General features: G+C 38.3%; 2 protein-coding genes across 5 annotated transcripts in view; both read left to right on the top strand.

The window, feature by feature from the left end:
* Nucleotides 1–1,424, top strand: part of LOC131567452 (macrophage mannose receptor 1-like) — a 32,767-nt gene extending 31,343 nt beyond the window's left edge. For both annotated transcript variants that reach the window (XM_058819088.1, XM_058819079.1), the window contains one exon: nucleotides 601–1,424. In XM_058819088.1, coding sequence (XP_058675071.1) covers nucleotides 601–770 — 170 coding nt within the window. In that variant the 3' untranslated portion in view covers nucleotides 771–1,424. The remainder of the gene's footprint in view (nucleotides 1–600) is intronic.
* Nucleotides 1,425–3,687: 2,263 nt separating this feature from the next.
* LOC131567466 (macrophage mannose receptor 1-like) overlaps nucleotides 3,688–26,698 on the top strand; it is a 33,067-nt gene continuing 10,056 nt past the window's right edge. For 2 of the 3 annotated variants that reach the window (XM_058819109.1, XM_058819101.1), the window contains exons 1-22: nucleotides 3,688–3,845; nucleotides 5,037–5,210; nucleotides 6,362–6,523; nucleotides 7,456–7,569; nucleotides 8,673–8,819; nucleotides 9,972–10,154; nucleotides 11,026–11,180; nucleotides 12,348–12,461; nucleotides 13,338–13,453; nucleotides 14,377–14,525; nucleotides 15,405–15,604; nucleotides 16,874–17,001; nucleotides 17,462–17,549; nucleotides 18,054–18,198; nucleotides 20,471–20,506; nucleotides 20,600–20,763; nucleotides 21,209–21,276; nucleotides 22,059–22,159; nucleotides 22,475–22,614; nucleotides 23,775–23,889; nucleotides 24,542–24,723; nucleotides 25,365–25,467. In XM_058819109.1, the coding sequence (XP_058675092.1) occupies nucleotides 3,785–3,845; nucleotides 5,037–5,210; nucleotides 6,362–6,523; nucleotides 7,456–7,569; nucleotides 8,673–8,819; nucleotides 9,972–10,154; nucleotides 11,026–11,180; nucleotides 12,348–12,461; nucleotides 13,338–13,453; nucleotides 14,377–14,525; nucleotides 15,405–15,604; nucleotides 16,874–17,001; nucleotides 17,462–17,549; nucleotides 18,054–18,198; nucleotides 20,471–20,506; nucleotides 20,600–20,763; nucleotides 21,209–21,276; nucleotides 22,059–22,159; nucleotides 22,475–22,614; nucleotides 23,775–23,889; nucleotides 24,542–24,723; nucleotides 25,365–25,467 (2,845 nt within the window). In that variant the 5' untranslated portion in view covers nucleotides 3,688–3,784. The remainder of the gene's footprint in view (nucleotides 3,846–5,036; nucleotides 5,211–6,361; nucleotides 6,524–7,455; nucleotides 7,570–8,672; nucleotides 8,820–9,971; nucleotides 10,155–11,025; nucleotides 11,181–12,347; nucleotides 12,462–13,337; nucleotides 13,454–14,376; nucleotides 14,526–15,404; nucleotides 15,605–16,873; nucleotides 17,002–17,461; nucleotides 17,550–18,053; nucleotides 18,199–20,470; nucleotides 20,507–20,599; nucleotides 20,764–21,208; nucleotides 21,277–22,058; nucleotides 22,160–22,474; nucleotides 22,615–23,774; nucleotides 23,890–24,541; nucleotides 24,724–25,364; nucleotides 25,468–26,698) is intronic. The other variant, XM_058819117.1, reaches the window with a different exon arrangement.

Below are 26,698 nucleotides of genomic sequence, written 5' to 3'. Positions count from 1 at the left end.
AAATAGAGGAAGAACTTAAAATGAGTTTTCTGAAACTGCTCTCTTTTAGAGAACAAGCCCTGCTGAGGGTTGCACAGCTATCAGTCACTCAGGATGACCCCACAGTGCCTTTCAGATGCTCAGGAGCACTCACCTGCTCTTGGCCAGTGGGGCTGCTCAGGGCTAGCCCTGAGCTAGCAAGCTCAACAGTGACCACACTTGAGAAGAACTTTGAGAACAGCTACAGAGTGCTTTAATAGGCTGTTAGAAACTATGTAGATGTATATGAAAGTTTCTTACAAAGATATTATCGTAAATCATGTAATGAAAATATTGTAAAATTAATTTCCAATAATTAGCATCCCATACCCATCTAAGGCATACATTTTCATGCATTCTTATGAGCATCTATTGGATGCATTGTACATCACTGTACCCCAGATCCACTAAAACCACATTAGCTTTAGGAACAGAGACCTGACTACTGATCAGCAGCAATTCAGGGCTCAGATTTTCAGCCTTCAAGTTCAGGCTGGAGAGGGCATCTCCTTCATGCTCTTCATGTTGTATGCGGAAATAAAAACTACTATGGTTTCTCACAGTTATGTGGATTCATTTCAGGCAAGGAAAAGAATGAAGAGACTCGCCCACCTGTTCATGTCTCTGTTTGGCCACTCATTTTCTTGGCTGTTTTAATTGTTTTTGGAGCTGGCATGGCAGCCTATTTCTACAAAAGAAAGAGACAAAACCAGCTCTCAACAGATTCTGGCAATGAAACATTATTAAGATGATGTCTTGGTGACAGAAGAGTTGGTGAGAATGGGTACTGTGGCATTTTACTTGGAGCAGCAAGTTACTGCTGAAATTAAAGGATGTATCTGTTAAAAGTCTGTAGTGAGATCTAATGTGAGATCTAGTGTAACTTACATTAAACATTACACAAATTAAATCACTTTCCTCTTTTAGTATTAGCTGTTTTTTTTTTATCATGCATATTTTACAAAGCCAGAATTAGAGTTTGATGTTACAATTTTGTAATGGTCAAGATGTTCTCGAGTGCCTTAGCAAGGATGGTCATGCAAAAATCTTGTCAAAAAACAATTACATGTACTGAAAAAGGACTATGAAAGTCAACTAGTAAGAATGAATTCCCAATAAAGTGTGAATGCCATTTAGAACTGCCTTGCTGTTCTAAATGACATTCTGAAAAATCTCAAACATTAGAACCTGTCTGACTCTTTTGCAAACCTGAACGCATTTAACCCCACAAACTTCACGGCATCAGACCAGTATTTTTACTGTTCTTTATGGGTAAATCCTGTTACACTTATAAATTTGCTTCACATTCTTTTCTTAGAAAACTTTGGGATAGAAAACCTTGTCATGTTCAATTTCTGCTATGGAAAACACAGTTAATGTCAGCAAAGAATATTAGGACCAGGTATAAGTTGTAATCATTTTCAATTAAATGATGTGATTTTTAACTGTATTATGTTCCTTTACATGAATTAAAATATTCTTATCCTGACATTTTTTGCTTCGTTTTTGTTAATGCTTTGAAATAAATAAATAAATAAATAAATAAATTTTCTATTAGTGTAATTTTCAGCTTCAACATTCCCTGTGAATCAAGTGAGGAGACAGGGCAAGGGGGTTGCTCCTGTCAGCACAATAACTCTTTTGTCAGTAGCAAGAAGGGCTTCTCTCCTCACCACTTTGAATTCAGCTTGAATAAGCACCAACTTCCCATTTTTAAATGCAAGAAAAAGGAACTGAAAACTAAGGAATGCAGCAGATGCTTCTCTACTAGAAATCTGTAAGAGACTAAATTTTAGATGTCAGAAAAACAGTAGAAAGCACTACAAGATAGCTTTTAAGTGAGTTGTAAATGCAAACTAAATGCTTCTTGAGAAAGTGTGCTTAGCAGATATCCCGAGGAAACAACCTGGCTTCCCCAGGCTGCACAGAGTCTATTGAGCAAGCTGGAAAGCTGGGAAAAAGAAAAAAAAGAGCCAGAAAAAAACCCCCAACCAACTAATGAAATTGCTTTCCCAAGCACTGAAATCCAGTTTTCTTGGTGTAAATATAACCAAGAGTGTAGGACACTGCTGAGAAAAGATTATTGCACAATGTGTTATGCATCACGCAAGATACTGACCCCAAAAAATTTGCAGCTGGCATGAGGCTGGTTGGCCATGCCAAAGAGGGAGCTCTGAAGTACTCAATTCCTCTTTTAGCCTACCCCAGTGTCTGCATTAATCTTACCCCACCTCTGTAACCCTGAAGGAATCTTCACAAACATCCATTTATACCAGAGGGAGAAGAAAGCCCAATTTGAACTAGACCCCGGCTGGCACTTAGTGAGCAAAATGAGAGAACTGGGCAGGAATTATTTCCTCCAAGTATTTTCCCGTGGGATTTCCTTTGTCAGAGCAATTTAATTTTGTTATTTTAGATGTATCTGAAATATGGTTTCACTCAGGAAAGTCAGCTTTTATTTGTACCTCACCACATTGGTGCCTGTGGCACCATTCCGCTCTACAACTTAGAGCTACTCTCTTGCAAGACTTGCTCATGCTAAACCCTCCCTTCATGTGAACTGCAAATATAATAGTTATTATTAAATAATTCATTCCATTCCTAACTTTGCTGAAATCCAGACACTTTTTTTCAGAAAATGTTTTTCTCTCTTACTACTTTCTACAGCCAAGTCAACGTTTGTCTGGTTCTTGCAATAATTTTCCCCAACGCTCTTTTAAAAACAAAAGCAATGATAGTTGCTTCTCCTATGACATCTACTGTTCAGCTGCTATATATATATTTCACTGCTGGCTATTTCACATCTTCATTTCTTCAATTTCATTATCACAACTTTCAGTTTTGCCCATGTAAATAAGCAGAAGGACTAGCAGGACTTGTGAACATTTGCAGCAGGGCTTTGCAGCATATTTGTACAAAAACTGCCATGCCAATACAAGTCTTTAGGTGAGCACTTTGCTCACAGGTTAAAGGCATTTAGCTTGTATTTGGCTTTGTTTTGAAACAGCCTCATTAGGAATTTCTCAGATAGATAAACATATCCTTTTACTTGGTAAAGTTTTAAAGCATTCCAGGCAAAAATTTTCTTTCTGTTGCATGGAAACTTACCACTACACTACAGTGTTGAACATCACTTTTTTCAGGTCTTTGATAAGCAATTATGAACAAACCAGCCCCAAACTGGGATCAAATAAACCAACATAATAATGCTAATTTTGCCTCAAAGTGAGCAAGAGCTCATAATGCACAAAACCTGCAGTTTTTGCAAAGTTTGTTCTCTTTCTTCTACATATACATAGTCCTGTGACATATTGCAATGTATTGAACCACTGGGATTTTGTCTGTTTGTTTCTGAGATGTAAGGGTTAAAAGAGAGGGCTTTAATTGATGATATTTCACTGCTGGTTTCTTGTCCCCAGTTCTCAAGTTGCTTTTCCAGGTCTGTCTGTGTAGCACTCCAAAAACTAACTTGAATTAATGGTAGCAATGTCACAGAAGATGACAAATGTCTCCACCTCTAGTTACAAGGATGGAGACTTCACTTTTGGAAGGGACTTGCTCTTGAAAGAGAGCAGTGTTTACAGTGTGTCCTCCAGTTATTTCAAAATACCATGTGACAGGACATTTCCTTATTTAGAGTACAGAGCTTTATCCATCAACCCGTTGACACAGAGCAGGACCCATCTGCAGAGAGCAGGGTTTTTATATATTGCCAATCTTCTAATCCAACTTTTGGCAGAAGAATGGGAAGCAAGTTACATTTACAATGAGTTTCTCCAGGTTTCTAGTTTTCCTTTCCCTCATGCAATGTTCACTACAGTCATCAGGTAAGTTTCCTGTTAGTTTTGTATTAAACTAGATATGAAATGGTTTACCTTAGGCAGCTTTACAGTTTTAATGTATAGATTGATTATTTTGTATCTTTTATCAGATCGATACATGATCTAAAAAGTATATTGGGTACTCTGACAGTTCTTAATTCACATAATAAAAGAGTGGGGGGTGTATGGATGATGGAAAATTTGAGGTAATAAGAGAAGGATATTTAAACTGGAATTTCTTTCAGTGGAAATATTAAATCAGATGGCATTGTGTGGGAGGGAAATGAAAGATGAGGGAGCATGGACCACTTTGCCTTTACCTTCCTCATGACACCCACGGTGCAGTGATCAGTTGAGGGATTTACATATTGACATGATAGCTGTGTGAGTTTCTCTTTCTGCCCCACAACATGAGGCATGAGAAGGAAGAACTGGCTCCTCCCCTCCAGCCTCACCAAATTAGAACAGCTCTATTCTCAAGATATTTATCAGTCATTGGGTGTAGTTATAGAGAGAAATGGTAAAGCAGTAATGTGGAGTGAGTGAAGGAACGAGTTTTCATGAATGTGAGACTGAGAGTCTATATCAGAAATGTCACCATAAAAGAATATTCCCATTATACTGTAATAGTTTAAAAGTATGAAACATTGCTAACCTTACAGCATCTGAGTTTAGGCTGAATCTGCAAGACTCCTTCAAGTAGAGAAATGTGCAACTGAAATCTAAAATTTTCACTGGGTAAATATGGTCATGACAGTCTGGTCTGTATTTTGTCTGGTTAACCATCCTTCTCCTTTTAACAGTTAAGGAATAGATGGATAGAGTAATAAAGCAAACTTACTGAGCTGTGCAAAAAACAAAAATGCAGTGAACTTATTGTTGGTTCTATTCTTGCAGTTTTTCTCTCTTCAGGAACTACAAGGTGTCACCAACTTTTCATCATAGAATTTGACTTCCTTACAGTGTATACACATCAAACGCTAACCACAGTATTTAAACTTCTCATTTTACTAAAACATTTATTTAAAATATGTAGCCACACTAGGGAGGAAATTATAATAAAAAGAAATTTTAAAAGATTGCATAACTTCTCAATTTAGATAGACAAATATATAATAGATAGATCCATTACTAGAAATTTACAGATATGATTTTATTATTATTTTCATGTCCTTTAACACTTTTATTCCTTCCTAGTTACTTTTACATTGCGAGGAAATGCCAATGGACAGCCTTGTGTATTCCCTTTCAAATACAAAGACAAGCAGTACAATGAGTGCATAGATGCTGGCAGGTCAGATGGGCTGCTCTGGTGTGCAACAACTGCAGATTTTGATGCTGATCAACTCTATGGATTTTGCCCACTGAAAAGTAAGTCTTGCATTTTATTCATTAACTTGTCATGAAATGTTTTGAGTAGACCATCTTTTGAGCTACCAGGTTTTTATGAGCCACCAGCTGCACACCTGAATGACCTTGTTAGAGTAGCCCAAATGAAAGTCCCCTGACAGGACACTATTGCCAGTGGCCAAGAGCTCTCTCTGAAGGGAATGGAGAGCAAGAGGTGCCATTGAAGAGTGCTTCAGCCCAGAAAGGCTCTGACTCAAATCCTGTAGTGACGGTTTCCCTCAATGAACCAGAGGGGTGAAGAGGTTCTTTTGTGGGACTTAAGTGCATGGCATGAACAGCAGGAATTTAGTCATCTATATTATTATTTAGACATTCATCTTCCTTTCAAAAATTCCTATTTCTCTTCCTCCCTCAGGCATTCCCTATAGGTCAATTCTCACTTAAACTCACTTCCCTTTGATTTTCTACCTTATTCTAGTTTCCTATTGCCAGCCTACATAAAAATGCTGCTGTGAGAATTATCTTCCTCTCCCAACTTTGTCATGTCTTGCACTGAAATTATGTTTGGATCCTTCCAGTTCAGGACACAAATATTGGTCTCACCAATGCCCTTCCCAATAACACAGCAGCTTCACCAAGTTTGGTGAGTTGCTCTGCAAAGACAGCAGCTGAGCTGTAAATTTGTGTTACATGGAGTTCTTCTGTTGTTTCTCAATCTGTCAAAGGCCACTTTCTGTCATTTTTGGGAAAATTGCTTCTCTTTATGGTGAGCTAAGAGGGAGTTCCTACCCATTCCTACCCTGGAGGCATGAAGAGCCTCCAGGGTCATAGTTCACCTACATACTTTCTTTTCTCCTCTGACTTTACCCTGGAATCTCTTTATTTCATTCAATGGATATGTCTGGTTTACCTAGAATTGCATTTGCAGTATGAGAAAGTTTGAAAGCAAATATTGGGGGAAAAATTAATTCCTTTCTAAAAATATAAACATTTAAGATATTTTTTTAAATTTTAAAATACGCATTATTCTAATTTGATGCCTAGTCTTATATCTTTTTTTTTCTGATGCTTAGCATGCATCTTTAGAGATTTTGCATTATTACACACTTTATTTTCTTTTAATTGGTATATGTGAGTCCACTAGAACAAGTGCTCTCTGTCACTTCTTCCAGATGACACCGAACGATTTTGGACAGAAGATGTTTCAACGGGCATTCACTATCAGATAAACTCAGAATCAGCTCTAACATGGCACCAAGCAAGGAAAAGCTGTCAGCAGCAAAATGCAGAACTCCTAAGCATTACAGAGGCTCAGGAGCAAGCATATGTAGGAGGTAAAAGGACAGAGAACAAGACCTTAAAAAACGCTGTGATGAAGTGTTGGGCTGCCTTGTTGTGTGCCTCAGGGAACAAAGAGGGCAGGGTGTCAGGGGTGGTTGGGCAGCCACCAAAGGGAGATGGTCTGAACTGCCCTTGCACTGCCTGGGGTTTTTAATGAAGCATTGCTCACAAACCTCTTTGGCAGTGAAATGTCCCCATGGCAGCACTGAGCTCCAGATGGGAGCTCCTGCAGCTCCTGCAGTCGGTCCCAGGGAAAGGGTTTCCTCTGCTCACCTTTGGCCAAAGGCACTCAGACCTGACCAGGGCTATGGGCTGGTCCTCTAACTCACCTTTTCCCACTGTGCTTCAGGGATTATTAATATTTCCAGGAGAACATATGATGATGGTTAGATTGGACCTAATATGGGTGCATTTGCATACATAAAATCAAAATAACTCCAGTGGATTTCAGGTACAGGTATCATAACACCTCTTTGGTTATTAATAGTGTAAAGGAGGCTTTGAAAGGACTCCCATAGAGAAAAAAGCTGGAAAAAAAACCTTATTGACAAATAGATTTTTTCTTTTACTCATTAAAATCTGTTACAGAAGAATTTCAGCACAATTCCCTTATGAATATCAGGGCTTTTTTACATATCCTGTGTTCTAATAAAATCTACTGAGAAAAATAAAGTCTTATTTAAATAGTGAAATAAGATGTTGATTTGCCCTACTAAGATCTCTGGTAAATCAATATAGATTCATTTACAAATTTTACTTTTTGCAATCAATGCATCTCAGTAATGCAGAAAATACTGATCTGGGCCTGGTTTAAAATAAGAAATATGAATTTCTTACTTTACACTTAATTTCTTTTAGATGATCTTACTGTGAATAAGAATAGAGAGATACCACTGATGGATTTTTTTTTTTTTTTCTCATTTAGAGCTAACTAAAGAATTTGGTTTTGCCTTCTGGATTGGATTGAATGCTTTGGATTTCAACAGTGGATGGCAATGGGCTGGGGGCAGCCCTTTCAGATATTTAAACTGGGCTCCAGGTAAAAAATGTATCTAATTTGTAACCTTTGAGTTAATTCTGGTAAGACAACAACTAATATAAACTGCCCTACCTAACTTTATTTCAGGAAAGCCCATTCTGATAGCTCAAGATCTAGATCCCTGTTTTAAGATTAACACTTTCAAATTACAAAATTCATTGTGGATATAAGTTACAGCATATTATTCTATTCTCTTATCTAAACAGAGAGCTTGTTTATGAAAGCAGAGTGTCATTGGAGTGGTACATAACTCTACACATCAAAAATCAGAATTTTCCATAACATATTGACCATGAGTGTGAATAAGTCAGATCTTCCAAAGGTAGCAATATATTTAGCAAATAATGGCTCTGTGTTGTTTGGAGAAATTCTAAACACTATTGAGAAACTTAGGGAGGCAGCTTATAATTCCTCAACAGCTCATGACAAATTGCACTGGGCTGCTTCAGGAAGGGAAATGGGGAGGGTTTGTGGTGTGCCTCATACAGGATGAGCTCTTTTCTCTGCCTTTTTGGGGTTTTTTTTGTTCTGTGTTTGCTTTGTTCCATGAGTATTCCAAGCTGTCTCCTGATTTGGAAAAGTTTCAAGGTGTCAAAGGAAAAATTAAACTCTCCTCTAAGTTTTCAAGAGCTGTATCAGGAAATTTTCTCTGCTGCTTACAGAGGTTTGTACACACTGCAACAGAAAATAAAAAAACTATTTCAGAGGAAAGCAGAACTGTGAAACTCTTGAAATATACTGGAAGGACAATATAGCTTAAAACTTCATATTCAAAAGTTTGGCAGTTTTTGACACAAGATATATGTCCAGTTTCAGCAGTTCTTCCTGTAAGAACAAGAGTGTCAGGAAAGGAATAAGACATAAGACATTTCCCAGTATTATCCTGATAACCAAGTCAGTAGAGGGTCATTATTTCTCTCTCAGACTACTGACTAAAGGTGGCATTGTACAAACTTCAAGGCAGTTATCCTGTAGGGAAGTTCTTCTTCCTATTAGTGATTCAAGGAATCATAAAAAGTTGTGTCCACTGGTAATATGATGTTTCTGTCAATATTTTTTATTAATTTCTTGCTGTGATATTCTATTTTCTCTTTTACTTAAAGGAAGTCCCTTCCTGCTCCCTGGGAAAATCTGTGGACTGTTGAATCCCAGAAAGAATGGTAAATGGGAAAACCAGGCATGCAACCAGAGACTAGGCTACATTTGTAAAAAAGGATCCTTCAGTTCAAAGCCTGACATTATGCCTAAAGGTAGGTTAGTCAAAGAAAAAGAAAGTTTTTTATGACTTCTAGAAAGAGAAACTTGTATGCAACATTATTTTTTTAACAAAGATGTCAGAAACTTTCAAAAAACACAGCTATACATGACACACATGTATATGCTGCCTTTTTTCTCCCTTTGTGTATTAAACATTCATAGGACAATATTAGTATTTTGTTCCATCACTCTGCTTTTCATTCTTGCAAGACAGATTGTAGATGCTCCATCATGGCAGCCAGAGCCAAAAGGCCAATTTTTATAAATATGGTAGAAATATTATTCTGCTTCGTTCCAAATGAATACCTGCAGTTACTCATATATCAATGAAAAAAGTCCTCCTGTGTCTGATGTCTGCAGTTTGCAGTGCTTTGGTTTCCTATGAGCAGAGCAGCAGCAGCAGCAGCAGCCCTGACACAGACCTTGCTGCATCTGTGGGCTCCCCCAATGCACCAGCATGGCTGTGAGCATGGCCCATGTGAGAGGGGTGCGCTGGAGACTGTCACCTGGGAATGCTGTAAAATCTACTTTGAAGGAATGAGTTATACTAAACAAAGTAGAGAAATAAATTCAGAGAATCTTTATTCCAGCATTAACATTAAAAAGAAACACAGGATTCTATTTTTAAAGTGAGACCAAGGCATGTTTTTAAGAATATAAATTATAAAAAGGCCACTGAGAGGATATGCAAAGTCGCCGCTAATTTACAAGGTTTGCTGACCTGCAGTTGTCAAAGGACTGCTTCATGCTTTTCCTTACCTAAAAATAAGTCTGTTTGTGAGAAACCATAGACCAGCAGGCAGAGCCAAAGTGAGTCACCACAGTCAGCACGAGACTGAGTGGCTCTGGAGGACAAAGAGAGGAGAGGCTGGTGTCTGCTTTGTTCTCTCTTTTCTCACAGATCTTTATTTCAAATTGTATTTCTGAAACAATGTCCTCCCATTTTTAAGGAGAATTCATTGTATTTACATATTTAGCATCCTGTGTCTTAACAATATTTGCTTTTAATTTGAATGTACTTTGCATTGCCAACTACAGCTTTATGTTTATTCATATGGCTCCATTTTCGTAAAGAGTACTCAAGAGACCTCATTTTAATGTCCTCTATTTTCATCTTGTTCTGAAAATTTGTGGTCTGATTTTAGGGGAATTGAAGCCTGTTCAGTGCAGAGATGGCTGGTGGCCATATGCAGGCCACTGCTACAGCATTCACCGGGAACCCAAAACATGGGAAGATGCTCTGTCTTCATGTAAAAAGCAAGATGGAGATTTGGCAAGCATCCACAACATTGCTGAATACAGCTTTCTAGTGTCACAGCTTGGTTACAGTGAGTATATGTGTAAGCCTGTATTACATTTGCTCCATCTGTGACATAAAAGCTGAACTTCACATTAAAGTTTAATATTTCTCTGAAATATCACAAGTGAAAGACTGAATCCAGCTTACCACTCTTTTATGTTGTTGCTGTTCATAAATACAGAACTATATGTTTATTAAGGGATAATCCATGTTGTAAAGCATAAAGGAGAAGAAAACCAGAAAAGGGTGTTCTATCCAGAGACACATAAAGATCTCTAATGATTGCACTTTTGGCACCTATATTCTATGTACAAGGCTTTAGAACTGAGCTACAAACCTAGAAGATAAACTTCTTGCTGAGATTCAAACCTCTTGCTGATGCTAACCTCTTGCTATATATCCTTCTAAGAAAAAAATATCTTTTCACCTCTGATACTGCTTGGATCTGTAGTAACCAGTCCTGACACTGCAGATGTTGGCCTTGGTGAACACACCTGATGGGCCAACACCTGATGGGCCAACAAGTGCTCTAATGTCCTGGCAGGTGTCTTCATGGCATGGACTCAGTAGATCTCCTGAGAGATGGGACACCCACAGACATTCAGTGTCTTCATGCTCAGGACTAGTTTGATGCTCTGAGTCACACAAAGCTTGCAAAAATCTTCTGCCACCTGTAAAGAGCCTTATGCTCATTAAATTCAACATTTCTGAATGGAATGTGATGTTTTTTCCACAATGTATCTCTCATAGAGACCTGGGAGGAAACAGCAGTTTTATAAAAGCACAAGACCACCTCTTGTGTACCACATGCCAAATTTATTACTCCCTGCTTGTTCTGCATGTGGAAGCATTCACTGCACAGTGGAAAATAACCACACCTATTTCTTGTCATGCTTCAGAGCCAACAGAAGAGCTGTGGCTGGGTCTGAATGACCTGAAGACTCCCTTCTACTTTGAGTGGAGTGACGGGACCCCTGTGACGTTCACCAAATGGCAGCGCCGGCACCCCGCGCACACCAGCGGAGCGGAGCGCTGCGCCGCCATGGAGGGGCAGGTACAGCGAGCACTCCTCTCACAGCTCTGAAAATACTGACTGCACCCACCCAAAATCACTCATGTGCTTAGGCGGGGATCATTCCTTATGCTACCTTGAAACAGTTTTGCTCCAAAATTTGGTATCAACCAGAAGACAAGTTCAGAGGTCAGGAGACATCAGAAGGAGAGGAAGCGTTTTCCCAGTACCACCTTCTGGAATTCCTTGTCTGGTGAAAATTATGATCCAGAAATTTTACATTAAATTCTTTCCCTTGGTTTCAGCAAAGAAAAAGTTTAAGTTCTGGGAGAGGAATAGGGATGAAATAGTTTATACCCTATGTGGATACCATAGATGCTATTTGCATACCTCATATTCCAAGCAGATAGACAATTTTGTCCCTCAGTGTCATGTCACTGAGGCATGGCATTGAGACACAAAGACCTGACACTAGGACGTTTCTCAAGTTGTCATCTACCTGCCAAAAAATAATGTAAAATTCTATAATGTTTCTGACTGCTTGACTCACAAACTTAATTTTCTTGCAACACATGGTTGTTTGATACATTTATCTGCATGTGCATGCACATGTATGTGCACACAATAAGTGTCATGAATTTTGAAAGAAAAAAATTTAAAATGCTGGTATTAAATGCTTATTATTATTGAGAGAACTTTTATGTCATAGAACAATGTTAATGTTTGTCAGTATTAGGCATCAAAATAATTGATCCTAAATCAGATTTTACAGGGGAATGAGGGGAAAGTTCATCTTAAATAAACTATATTTTTAAAAGTAATCTGTCATATTCAGATTCTTTGATGGATAAAATAGTTAGATTTACTGCAACCCCAGCAGATGTGCATTAGTTTAGTTTAATTAATCTTTTTCCAGCATTGTAGTGAAATAATCTTGCTCCAAAAGCAGATCCTACCAGCACAGATGAGATGGATCTTTACAAACACTTTCATTTAAAAGTTATGCTAAGAAGTAATGTTGAGACTTCAAAATGTTAATTTCCTTCTTTCACCTGAAAACAGCATTAAATGAATTTTAAACTAGTACTTACAGGTGTGTATACTTTTTAAAATAAATCTCCATCTGGCCCTATGAAGAAAGAGAAAAACCACTAGCTGTGCTTTTGTGTGCCCTTTCTTGACATTTTTTCCTTCTCCCTGCTATTCTAGGATGGATACTGGGCAAATGATGCTTGTAATAAGCAACTTGGTTACATCTGTAAAAAGAAGCCTTCATCACAATCCTCTCAAAAAGAGAGAATCGAGGACCTGGGCTGCCAGAAAGTAAATGCCCTCTCATAAATAATAATCTGAAAAAATGTACAGGAATTAGTTTACTTGTTCTTGCTTCTTTTGGATAATGTCTTTGTATCTTATAAAAAATCTACTGTTGAGGCAACCTAGTCTCTTCCTGATAGCAGTTTACTAATACCATTTTTCATTTCTGTTCTGAAAATTTCCAAGACCATTGAGATTCATGTATGTGTAAGTGAATACTGCCTTGCCCTCCATCCCCAGATGAGCTGCCCTGTGGTTCAGAAGAGCTTTGAGTCTGTATTGGTCAGCAGAGATCTCTATAAGAGCAAAAAGTGGGGTTGTTTTATTGATATTCCTCCTTTCTGCTCTCCTTGAAAACAAGCACTTCTGGATTCCTCTTGGCTCAGAAAATCTCCTCACTCCTTGTACTTGGCAGTGACAGGGAAAGCTCTGGGGGGCTGTGCTTGTGTGTGAATTCATTTCTGTATTGCAATATTGTGGTATTTCATTATGTCTGATTGTGCAGCTCTGGAAAGCTGGAGCTGCAGGTCCCCCTGAATAAATCACAGGCTCCTTATAGACTCAGTTTGCACAATCTCAACCTTGCAGAGCACTGGAAAGCCACAGCAAATAGCATAGTCACAATTTTCTTTGAAAACTCATGTATGCAAAAATGAGATGAAAACTGAGATCTTAATGTCATCACTTAAATAAAAAGGCCTCCTGTAGGAGTGAACAGCATTAAAAAAAAAAACTTTTACTAACAGATCAGCCCAGTCTCATCTTAGTTTTAAACTCAGCTGCAGCAAATTGAGCATTTAATATTTACACACAAAAGAGCAGAGAAATTTCTACATTGAAGTATCTTTCCATTGCACATTAAAAATTTTATGTTTGTCACAGGGTTGGAAAAGATATGGTTTTCACTGTTACTTGGTGGGTTCTGCACTTTTGACATTCTCAGAAGCAAGTAAGACATGTGAACAGAGCAAAGCCTATCTAGCTACGGTGGAAAGCAGGTGGGAAAATAACTTCTTTAAAAATCAATGCTTTTAATGGAGAAACTCCCAAGAACTTTCCATTTTTTGATCCCATCAAAGTGTTTTATCAGCATTTTCAAAAAAAATTATTGTAGCAAGGCATTCAAAGATAGTCCATGCAGGAAAATTAAACCCAAACCAAACAGCTCAATGTTGTATGGCTATCACTTAATCTATTACAGCAAATTTCAAATTTCAGGGCTTCTTGAGTAATTTTCCTTTTATCTTTCAATTCATAATTAAAGCAGCTTCTGGCTTTCATGGGATTTTTGGGTTTTTTGGTTGTTTGGTTGGGTTCTTTGGGGTTTTTGGTTTGCTGGGATTTTTTTCTGTTGGAAAGTAGGTATTACAATTTTCATCTATTTATTGGTAGGTGGTTTCTCATTTTGATAGGAAAGCTTTAATAAAAATGTTATCCTAAACTACCTTCTAAGGCAAATTCTGAGCAAACGTAGGAAATCTTCCCTAGAATCTGCCCTCTCCCACAACCAGAACAGATCATCTGTAATCTACCTACATCCCTGTCAGGCCTCAGAGGCTACATGGCCCCTGAGGAACATGTCTGCCTTCAGAGGAGATGGGTAGCAAAGCTGACAGCTTGGTCCTGTCTTGGTGGTCTGCTTGAGGCACCTCAGAGATGTGGAAAGACAGTGAAAAGAGTAGAATACAACTAGAAGCCCATGGGAGCAGCAATTTGTGATGTTTCAGGTGCATTCAGCTGTAAGGAGAAATTTGTCCCTCATGAAATTCTTTTGACTGCAGTTTAAAGGCTGCCAGGGTTTTGTTTGGACTTCACTGAGGGGCTTCTGGTTTTGGGTCATGTTAACACTCCCCTGTATCACTTAGATGAATATTGCACACTAACTGTCCAGGCTGTGAATGGACACTGTTTCCCACTGCAGGAACGAGCAAACCTTTCTGATTAGTCTGACGGGGCTGAGGTCTGAAGAATATTTCTGGATTGGTCTCTCTGACACAGAAGAACGAGGGAGTTTCAGGTGGACCAACGGAGAAACTGCTCATTTCACACACTGGAACACAGCCATGCCAGGTAAGCTCTGCATGGGCTCAGCCCCTGCCACAGTCATGCAGTTGCAGCTCACACAGGTTTGTGCTCCCATTCCCCTGGCTAGAAATTAGAGTGGGCACTGTGTTTTGTGCCTGTGGCTGTGGGTGGCCAACACCACCACTGTGTCACTGTGCCTGATGCCAGTGCACCCAGCACTGTCACAGCTGAGCTGCAGCTGGTGGTGGTGTAAGTCAACCTGCCAAGGTGTGCAGAGACAGATTTTGGTAGGTTAGACTGAAAGCAATGCTGTGTTGGAGTTAACAAGGTCCATGGTATAATTATTTTTGCCATTTTTAACACCAATTAACAATAACTCATCAGCCTGAGAAAAATTATTCTGGATAGATTTTTGACCTACCCTGTGCATATGTAAGAAATGAGCAGTGAACACGAAACAAAAGCAGTTTGGCATTTCAGCAATACAGCTCAGCAGCTATCTGTGAGCTCTGGCCTTCACACAGCTAGCTATGCCTTAAAACAAACCTGCTGTACTTGACATCACCCTTTTGAAATTGAGTTACCAGGATATTGAGAACTCCAAAGTACTTGTCAGGTCATCTATTACATATGTAAATTTAATCAAGGGCCATTTTCCCTGTGATTTCCCCTGGGTTGGCAAGATAAGGAAGATTTGTTTTCTGGAGCTTCAAATCTCTGGTTTTGGTAAAGCTGTGTCTGTGGGACTCATTGGCCCATACCTGGCCTCTGACAGTTGATATTAAAAATAGTTTTATATCCAGGATATTTTTAATATTCATAATCTGCCTCTTTCATAATTTTCAATTTATAAAAGCAAAGGTCTCATTCCTTACACAACAATTAAGGCTTTGGTTTCACTCATTTCTCTTCCACATCACATAGGGAAAGAGCAAGGCTGTGTTGTCATGGGAACTGGAATTGCAGCTGGATTATGGGATGTTGTTAGCTGTGAGAAGACATCGAATTATCTTTGCAAGCAGCGGGCAGCAGGAGCTGCACCTCCCGCTCCTCCAGAGCAGGTCCCTGCGGCCGCGTGTGCCGCAGGCTGGGACAGAGCCCCGCGGGCCGACTCCTGCCTCAAGGTAAGTGTGTGCCCACTGCCCTGGGAGCCAGGACCAGGGGACAGTGCCCTGGTCACCAGGATGCTGGGGCATTGTTTGGGAATGATCTTCTCTTTGGTTTTCAAAGCAAGAAAACACAGGGGAAAAAAATCCATCAAATATAACGAAACTCAAAAACGGAAAATGATGAACACAGGGTGCTAAAATTATGCCTTCTTTCACCTAAATTCCAAGTGAGAACCTCACCTAATTTATTTGCTTCCAGGTGTTTGGAACTTCAAAAAAACCCATAGTATTTATTACATCTCAAGAGCTGGCAGTGTCATTTGCATGAGACAATGCTTCTGAGAGAAAATGTTCCCCTCTGACACCCTTCTCTCACACAGCATGTGGTACTCGTGGCAATACTTTTGGATCCGGGTTTAGTTGATGACTCTTTACAGCGAGTAAAACTTTTGAGCATTCTCCTGATTTAGCTAAAAGTGCCTTTAAAAGCTCTCCCTTTTTGCAAAGGGAAAAAGGAAAGAAAAGGCAATACAGATCAAGTAAATAAATATGCAACATTGCTCTTCCATGTCTTTACATAAGTCTGCTCTCACTTTCTTTCCTGAGAGTCTCTGCCTGTTGGGAGACCAGATCTGATTTTATTCCTGTATTTACAGGAGTCTGAGCTTCCATGTCACATGTAATTATGATTAAATTGTTTCTGCCATTTACCAAATTGCTAATTAGCATTTCTATAAAATGTCAAGCACTTAGTCCTGTTAAACATATCCTTAGTCCAAGAATGTATGTTCCTCATGGCAGAAAGTGTATTTTGTATTTGTATGCTTTCACCTCAATACAAAAACCTCTTCCACAGCTGGAGTCCACAACAACTTTCTGTATCCATTTTATCTTTTCCAGTCCAACTCACTGACTTACCCTTCCCCTTCCTTTTTTCAAAAATCTTCTGCTTTCTACTGCAAAAATGGTTGAGGTTTTTCATCTTTTTTTTGAACCTTTCAGTGGACAAAGTTCGAATTAAGTTACAGATTAGTTTTTTCTCTTCTGTACATTCTGATGCTTTTTGTTCTCCTCAGATGCCTATACTACATTTGCCTTATTTTAAAATAGCTGATGCTAAGAAAAAATATTTACACTTCACATTTTTAATGTTTAATATTAGAGGCTTGGACAGGTGTCAGGTTGTCTCACTCAAGAATAAGGGCATGCTAAAATGATGCTGATTTTAATCACATATTTTATAAGCTTCACAAATTTACTAATTTATTTTTACTTTTTCAATAGTTTTTTGTGAGAGAGGGAAACCAAAAGAAGTCTTGGTTTGAAGCTGAAGAATTCTGTAGAGAAATAGGTGGAAATCTGGTCACAATCAATACAAAAGAAGATCAAATTTTAATATGGCAATTAGCTTTGTGAGTACTTGCATACGGTTCTTTTTCATGTTCCTGCTATGTTAAATAAAAATTACTTAAAACATATTCGGAGCTGAACAAGTGAAGAAGCAAATGAAAGCAGTTGAAAATCATTCCTCACTATTCTTATAAGTTAAATAAGCATCTATTCATGCTGTACTTTTGCTAAAGCCTCTGTCTTTGACCTCATACTACAACCAAGACCTGTGCTACATCCACAGGGATGGGAACCTGAGCTGGCTCTGGGCCACATCACTTAAACTTATTTTTAAATATGAGAGTCTTAGCCCAATGCAGAGCACTATCAAAACTCTGATAGAGTGCAGGGAGTGAGCCTGGCTTTGGGCCACAGCTCCCAGTTCAGGTGTGACAGAAAGCAGGATATTTCTGTGCTTTTTAGGATTTATATCCCAGCCTCTCTTTCTATGCTTATATATCTATATTGTATGAATTATTTTAGGGACAAAGGACTGAACACTCAGGCTTTCTGGATTGGTTTGTTTCTCTTAAATCCTGATGAAGGATTTTCCTGGATTGATGGCTCCCCTGTGAGTACTTATTTGCTGGATATTAATTGACTTTCTGTCTTTTAGAAAATAGAATATATACTGAGTAGCTGCAGTGCACTGTCTTAACACAACATTGCCTGTGTTTCATCCCTGATACCATGTTATATCCCATCTTTGGTAGTCTGTGCCCTTAGACATTCACAGCCTCCCAAAATGGGCACTGCTGTGCGGCAGTACAGTGAAGTCTAGCTGCCTACTTTCAAAAAATAAGATAAATGTGACTCCTTCTGTCCATCAGTTTTTCTTTTATCAAACACATGGTTTTCTATACCATGAAATCTCTTCACCTTCTTCAGGGGGTGCTGGGGAAAGTAACCTGACCAGCATGACCTTCACAGCCCTCTCAGGTCTGTTTGAACTCCTCGTGATCCCATAAAAATGGTACTTGAGATGATGAGATACTGAAATTGTTTCACGATGGCAATCTCAATTACTTCTATTCAGCTCAATTCACACAGTAATTGATATGTATTTCTAACACAGGTAATTTATGAGAACTGGGAGGAAGATGAACCCAACAACTACAAAGAACTTGAACATTGTGTTATGTTTAATGGATCACCCCAAATGCGCTGGAACGACTTGCGCTGTGAACATTTACTTAATTGGATTTGTGAAACAAAAAAGGGTATTATTACTTTCCCATTTAATTGGAGCAATAAACACAAGCTTAAAAAGCAAATTTTATGGATTTAAAAAAATTGAAAGGAAGAAAGACACTGAGAATTGTTCATTTTAAAACCAGTTTTAGTGAAGGCAACACGTAAAGCAGGCAGAATGAATTAAACTATTTCTCTTGTCCTTGGGTGCAGGAAGTTAGTGACCCTATTACTTCATCTCTAGTTTTATCTCTTTCTAACATGGGTTCCATAAATTTGTGAAGCAAAGGTACTTATCCCCTCTCCTTTTATTATTTCTTCTATTTCTATCTGCTTTAGGCTTATCCAGAATAGCTGTAGATGCAGGACGTAGAGTTCTCTCCAAGGAAGTGAAAAAACTAGTGTGAAAAAACACACTGTGAAACAACTAATGGGAAGCAAGGGGGGATCAGTTGCTATAAGAACCAGCAACTCTGAAAACCCAATCTGATCAAAAGGGGAGGTTGGTGTAACCTTGATGGACTTCTGCATCCTCCAGCTTTGCCTGGAGAGCTGGGCCCCAGTGCCAAAACTCCCCCACCTGGTGCCAGGCTCACAAAATGGACCTGACAGATGTTGGGGTGCCCCCCAGCAGGAGAAAGAAACGGGGTCTGCATGGGCTGAAGAGATCAAGTGACAGCTGACAGTGAAAGATTTTGTTTTGCTTGCTCAGTTCTACTTCTACATCCCCGCTTCCTGGTTGTAAACTATTTGTATGCATCTCCATGGAGAAGGAGATTTTTAAAACCTTCTTGAAACAAAAAGAAAGTTGGATGCACACAGAGAACTACTAGGAGGCACAATAGGAAGGGGAAGGGATAAGCAGTTTCATAGAAACACTGAGTGTATCTAATATTTGATGACTCTGCCAACAAAACCCTTGAAGGGTGAATAAGGCACCATGGTAACATTGAAAAATTGCTTAACCAAAAAGGAAGAATCACTGTTCCCTTTTGGTAAATCAGTCACACAAGTGCACCATCCAAGCCCTGATTTGTGCAAACCAGCTCACAGCAGCACATCCTGTGCAGCCCTTTCTTGGCACTCTGAGCATGCTGCTTTGTATGGATGTGTCCCTCTGCTCTTGGTGAGATTGCTCAGAAGGAGCTCAGAAACCACGACACAAAGACTCTGGCCAGTTTATCTTGATCTTAGATGACCTTTCAAAAGCAAGAAAAAAAAATCAAGAAATTAATCTTGTAATTGTGAATCTAGATGATGTGATGACCAACATGAGAGAAAACATTCTCAGATGTGAATTCCCTCATGTGCACTCAAGACACCTATTCACAAAAGATATTCCAGCTTTCCAAAAACAATGAATGTTACAGTTATGTTAGGATTAAACAATAAAGCCAAAATTACCAGAAGTATATAAATTAATAATGAAGACATTGAGATAATTTTAGTTCTATTGTTCACTAAATATTAAGAAGAAAGTGTTTAAATGATCCCAGAATAATTTTTCTTGATTTTTCTTTTTGTTGCTTATTTCTCATCAAACTATTTCTGTCATTTCTATAATAGTGTGTTTCTGTCCATCAAACCACAGAAGAAATGTGAGAATCATTAGTTCAGAGGTACAAAATAACAGGCATTCATATGAAAGCAGAGTTTCCTTTGAGAGGCTATAGCTGGTTCTGGGAATACAGCTGATTTGCTTCCTCCTGGTTCAATTTGTAATCAGATACTTGAGTTTGATATCTATTGGCTCTCCAGGACCATTAAAAACAGACTGTCTTAGTAAAAGCCAAGTCATCAGGAAAGGAAGAATTCATTAACACACTGGAAGTTACATCTGACATTAGCAATAAACCAGCATTACATTTTCAGTACTTGTAGTCTATTACCATCTCAGTAAGCTTTGGGATTTATTATATTGAATTATTTTGTTTGGCTCCAATCCCAGTAATATTTAAAAGAAAAAAGAAATCATAGAGTATCAAGTGAAAATGCTATAACAAATTTTCAAAGTAATTTTTGTTTGTGAAACATGGATTTTTTGACACAGTACTTTTGGATATATTACTGTAACGTACACATTTTTCACTAGATAAATATTTCCAAACTATACACTAACTTTAATATGGCAGAATGTGCTCTAAATTCTTGAAAATGCATTATCTGATTCATAGTTTGCCTGATGGGTTTGACTTTTTCCCCATCTATTTTACAAAGCATATAAAACTACTTAAAGCAAATGTCTCTGATTTTCTTTTTTTTAATTTGGGATGTTGCTTATGAAAATCTTCTATTTTACAGGTACATTGATAAAGCCTGAAGCAACCTACAGGCTTGGTAGGTTTTTTCCTCTTCCACAAAAATTACTGTATAGTTTTCAGACTCTGTACAGACCAGATAGGAAAGCATTATATATGCTTTATCTTTCAGACTATCAGCTCACCAGTGACGGATGGATTATATATGAAAATAAGCAGTACTATTTCAGCAAAGAGCATGTCCATATGGAAGAAGCACGGAGAATTTGTCAGAAGAACTTTGCTGATCTTGTTGTCATTGAGAAAGAAAGCAAAAGACGATTTCTGTGGCACTATGTAAGCAGGAAGCCTATTAATTATATGTAGTTGAAGTTTGAAGCACAGCAGGTGATAAAATACAGGGAACATACTAAGTATTTAGGAAGACTGGAGTCCTGAGCTATTGTCCTACATTACATTTTTATAGAGCAATAGATTTGTTCAGCACCTGTAAAATTACTATTGTTTTTAATAGGTAGAGGAAAATGCAAATATTAAAGGTGCAGCAAAGGATAGTCCAGGCCCAGGTTGCTTATCTTTTCTAATATATGTAGTGTTCAGCACAGTGATAATTCTCTGTTGCCTGCTTGAAACCCAAGTCTCAACCTACCATATGCTTATGTGAGACTCAAATTTTAAAAAAAAGGAAAAATAAATCAAAGGTATGATTAATTGCCTTTCAGATTTTTACTTGACATTGAGGAGCAATTTAGTGCTTAACTATTAATTATTTCTATTTTAGATTTACACAAAACACAGAGGAAAATCATTTTTCATTGGCTTAGTTGTCAGCTTTGATCAGAGATTCAGGTGAGTAAAGAAAAACTGGTAATGGACAACAAATTTGGTAATTTCATATTCAGGGAGCATTTCTGTGTGCTTTCATCTTAGAAGTTAAAAACTGTTGTACAACTGACTTCTGGATAGTTTTAAGGAGATGTCTCAGATCCAAAGTATTGCATTCTTCTATGTTTAAGCAGAGAAATGCATTTTCCTTCCAAACTTGGGAGAGCAAACCCAATAAAAATTCATGGCTAAGATTCAGCTCACTTAATGCCCTACACAGTGAGAACTGCAACCCTGCACAAGTAGTGAGGAGAAGCAGCTAATTTGAAGATGTTATTTACCTGACCCACTCTTGACATCAACCTAAGGGTGAGATTCACCCTAACCAGATCTCCAATGGCTACAGAAAAAGTCTGGAAGTTTTGATAAAATATCTATGTAAGGATTAAATCAAATGATTCCCATGCGGTTCAAGTTATGTGAGCTGGAAGCTAGAAGCATGAGTAGCATCTACTCCAACAGCTTGCTGAAATTTCTGGCAGGAAACTTGTTTTAACAATGCATGTGTAGAAGGCTTTCAGGAGGACACCTTCATGGGATGTGAAGATGTCCATCCATGCCTTGAAAGTGGTAGAACTAAACAGATGAGAGGCAGCAGCAGGGCTGTGGCTACGTCCCCCCCAGGATATGTAGAGTTTTTGCCCTCTGGTCACTGCTAACACCTTGCTTAGCCCTGTGCCCAAACAGACCTTGGGAGTAACTGCTGAGATGTCTGCTGGCAGCCACTGTCCCCTTGTTTCTTCCAGATGGCTGGATGACAGCCCAGTGAATTATGTTGCCTGGGCTCCAAATGAACCCAATTTTGCAAACAATGATGAAAACTGTGTGGTAATGTCAGAAGATTTTGGTGAGTAAAATAGCAACAAGAAATATTTGGGTAAAATTTAGCATCAAAATCCAAAATGTTTGGTACGTAAATTTGAGTCTACCCCACAGAGAAGTAGTTCAACAATACCGACATTTTTTCATAACACACTCAAGTTTGAAACTGTGTCATCACTTAGAAAAGAAACATATTGTAGAGGAGGGAGGAGTGTATTTGGATAAACATGTTTCATCTGTGCTTTATGAATGCCATCTGAGCCTGACTGATGTAGTGGTTACACAAGAGTTTCTCTATTCCCCAATCTTTAAACAATTATCTGTATTCCATTTTTTTCAGGCTTATGGAAAGACATAAGTTGTGCTGTGCAAAATGCCTTTATCTGTGAAAGGCAAAATTCAACTTACTCAGGATTTGCTCCTCCTGTGATTCGACCTCTGGGAGGATGTCCTGAAACTTGGCTTTTGTTTAAAAATAAGGTACAGCAATAACTATCAGCCAAATTTAGCAAATTTGTTCTAGGTGAAGAAAACAACTATCCCTTTTATCTCATTAAATAAATTCTCTCTCTTTAAGCACCAATTTACTAAGAAGTATGCTTGTTAGCAATGCACTGCATTTTCAGTTTGGCAAATTTGTAATAAATATTAAATATTTAAAATCAAATATTAAATTTTACAATTTAATTAAGTATTAAAAAGAGGTGATTTGAATGTTTGAAATTATAATTTTTGTAAATGACCCTGTGCCTTTAGCTATAGCTACTTTTCTAGTTTCTAGATAGTTCTGCTTTTTTTTTGGCATATTTACTGCATGGAAATCCTGATCCATTATCCTTATCTGTAAATGTAACCCTGTTTTCCTGAGTAACAAAGATGAAAAAAGGAAAGGTCAGACTTTTCATAAGTAATTGGCCATCACAGCAACTCATCCTAAGCTGAGTAACACAAAAAGCAATAAACGTCAAATCAAATATAAAAGAGAAGCAAGCATTGCTTTCTGCTAAGTTAAGCAAAAAAACTTGAACATATGAACTTTAAAAGAAACCCAAAAAACAAACAGAGGAAACCCAAAAGTCAATTCCACAATGCAATCAATAGGAAAAGTTTTTATGCATTCAAAGGGCATGAAGAGGGAGGAGCCGTGTCTTCTGTCCCTTGGAAGATACACAAAAAATATTTTACACTGGTATGCAGGGAAAACACCTATTCAGAAGGGCACTTCTTCCTGACACTGTTCCACTCATGTGAGTTCTCACATGAGCTGAGGTTTTAGCACTCCATCTGTGGTATATAATTGAAAAAAACTTGACCTGAGAATTTACTACCTGCTCCAAATTAAGTTCACAATCAGGAAATAGTTTCAGTCCTTCAAAAATGTTACTTTTCAGTAATTTAATTCCTCAAAAGCTTTTGGTGGTTGTCTGCTCTTTCCCAGCAGTGACCCCACATGATTGTAAGTGCTGTGCACTGGGGTTGGCTGGGTCTCATTCCTGCTGGCTGACAGTATTTGTGTTCCAGCAGATCCCCCATCTGCAGCTCTTTGGATGCAGGGACTAGCACAGAATTAGAATCCAAATCAATGTTCTTAATATTCTTTGACACCTGAAAGTCTCTCTAATCCTTTATTCTCTCCACAGTGTTATAAAATATTTGGATCCAGAGAAGAAGAGAAACTAACTTGGCACTCAGCAAGAAGTGTTTGTAGAGAATTAGGGGGAAATTTGGCCTCTATACACAATAACCAAGTGCAAGGTATGACACCTGAGCCTTACAGCACTGTGCATGAAGCCACAGATTTCACCATCTAACGATGAGGCTGAACCTATCTCCAGACCTAAAGAACCTGTGGAGAAAGACCTGGAGGTGTTTGATCCAGAGGGAAGACTGGAGCGAGATATTATGACATTTCCCAAGCTTTGGAAAATGTCATCTGTGGAAGGAACAGAATAATCTGTTCCCCATGGTCTTGGAAGGTGGAATAAATAGTAATAGTTTATAGTCATTAAATGCTCACAGATATTCAAGTTAGACATTAAACAGACATCCATCTGAAATTACATATATGCAGTTAATGCTACCTCGGGAAAGACAATCCTTTTGAAGTCACTTCTGGCTGTGATGTCTATAATATTTCCAACATGCCTAAAAAATTTTTATCAAAAAATGTTTTTCTTTTTTCCCCTCTCTTTTTTCCCCTGAAATCAAACTGCTTCAGCTTGATTACCCATTGTAATTTTTTCTTTTACCATTCTCTCATAGCCTAATAATACTGAGGTTAGTATTTTCAATGTATTTAGAAGATGAATGGCTGTTGTTTTATTTGTAATTTGATTTACATAGAATTTGAAAAAAAGAAAACTCCTCAGGTACTTTTTATTTTATTTTTAAATCTTTTTTCTATCAGCTTTCCTCACCTTTCACCTAAAGGATGTTGCCAGTGAAACATGGATTGGGCTGAATGACATTAACAGTGAGAATACATATCTCTGGACAGATGGAAGCGTTTTTGACTATTCAAATTGGGCCCCAGGATTCCCATTCAGAGATAAATTCATGGTGGTTGACTGGAAGTATATTACAATAGAGGTAAACAGAAATAAATCAGAAAATGCATAACATAAATGACACAATGTTTGGGTGTACCAGCCTGATCTCTCTCTCAGCAAAGATCTGATCTTTAACAGCTTAAAGCAGAAGTGAACTGAAATTTCAAAGACCAAATTTTTAAAGCTTTAATCAGAAATTAATAGGCCTGTTTAGTATCTAGGCTTACTCTCCTTTGTCAAAGTCTAGAAGTGCAGAAAAGGAATCTTTACTGCTAGAATTAATTACACTTTCTATAATTATTATATTGTAGTGAAAATATGCAGTGTTACTAGTTGTGCTTTTTATTCTGGTTTATTGTTTTTCCTTGTATGATGCAAATCGAAATGAAACTCTAACAAATTCAGTACAGATTATCATTAACTCCATAGTAAAAATAACTTCAATACCTTCCAAGGAATTTTAATTAATGGACAAAAGTTCTTGGAGTAATCTGCCAATGAAAGTATATTTGCTTAAGATCCATAATAGAATACATTTAATTTCCAACAAGCAATGCATGAAAAGAACCAGAAAACTAGAAAAGAAAGCTACTAAATTTTTCTCCTCACACCTATCTCTATTATTTTGCTGGAAATTTTGCATTTTATCAGCAACAATTCTATTTTTCATTTTCCCCCCAGACTGATTGCATTGCAATGACAAGAAGGTCTGTAGATGGTGCAGTATTATGGGAAAATACTGACTGCCAGCATAATAAAAGCTACATTTGCCAGATGGACAGCGGTAAGTTTTATTTTCCACTTTTTTTTTCTTTTGTTGCAAAACATTTACTGAACAATGCAACCACTACAACTCAGAGAAGCTGACCTCGCCTGCCCTGCAGACATCCACACTTAAATCAGGTGCCTGGCACACAGACATTTTGAAGACAGGATTCACCTTCTTAATCATAAGAAAAATGCCCAAACCAGGTTCCTAGACGGTCTCTGCCTCCAAAATGCCTGTTTTCTCTATTAGCAGAAATGTGTGGCCATCTGTGCTTTACCCAGCCATCACAGAGACAGGTGGCTGAACGCAGTTATTTTGCAGATACAATACAAAAAGACAAATCCCCCAGCGACCCCCAGCTGGGGGTCAACCAAGGCCAATTAAACTGATTGGTTTGCTCATCAGTCTCTAGCAAGGCCTTCAAATCACAAAACCAGCAATACTCAGAAGGGCAAAAGTTCCAGTTTTCTTCATGGGGCCTTGGGGTGGGAGACACATCCGGAGCACAGCTACACTGCAGAGTCTGCAGGAACAAAAACAGGGAACTGCTGAGCAGCAAGGCAAAATAGAGAAAGAAGCCACAGCTGGGTCAGATGATTCACAGCTCTGTCCCATGCAAGTGCAGAAAGCTGTATGAGGATGGCACCAGCAAAAACAATTGCCAGGGCATCCTCAACAATGACCGAAAGCAAAGTTTATGTCTTCTTCTGCCCCCATCACTGCGTCTAGGCCCTTGCCTTCTACTTCTGCATATATAATTATAGGTACAAATACAGTTTCCTTTTTCACTTCATCCTGCGAGGGAAGATGTAGCAGCATGGTCTTAAAATTTGCTTAGAAAGAAATTATTTTGAGACTGAAGTGGTGTGAAGATCTTTGTCCTGTGCTCATGCCTGGAAAAAACTTCACCTGCACTGCGGTGGGGGAACACAGAGAGATTTGGGAGGAGGATCATGGTGGAACAGTATTGACATAATTTCATCTGGACAGCCTGTGTCTATAGATACACACAGCTCATGCTCTGCCTCTCTCTAATCCTTGAATGTGTTTTTACATCATAGATTAAAATAATTCCAAATTGCCATTAAAATAAATCACTTTGGTTTTATGTAGGAAAGGCTGTTACTTGATGCTTCTGTTGCCATGTTATATTCAGCTGTTACTCAAAAGTAATACTGCTATCCAGCAGCTTGTAAATGTTGACTGTTTTCTCCTCTTCCTTTCAAGTTTTTACCTCTTTCCTACA

The sequence above is a fragment of the Ammospiza caudacuta genome, chromosome 1 (genome assembly GCF_027887145.1).
Source record: "Ammospiza caudacuta isolate bAmmCau1 chromosome 1, bAmmCau1.pri, whole genome shotgun sequence".
Taxonomy (NCBI): domain Eukaryota; kingdom Metazoa; phylum Chordata; class Aves; order Passeriformes; family Passerellidae; genus Ammospiza; species Ammospiza caudacuta.
Note: the sequence above shows the minus strand (reverse complement) of the source record. Positions and strands in the feature narration are given on the sequence as shown.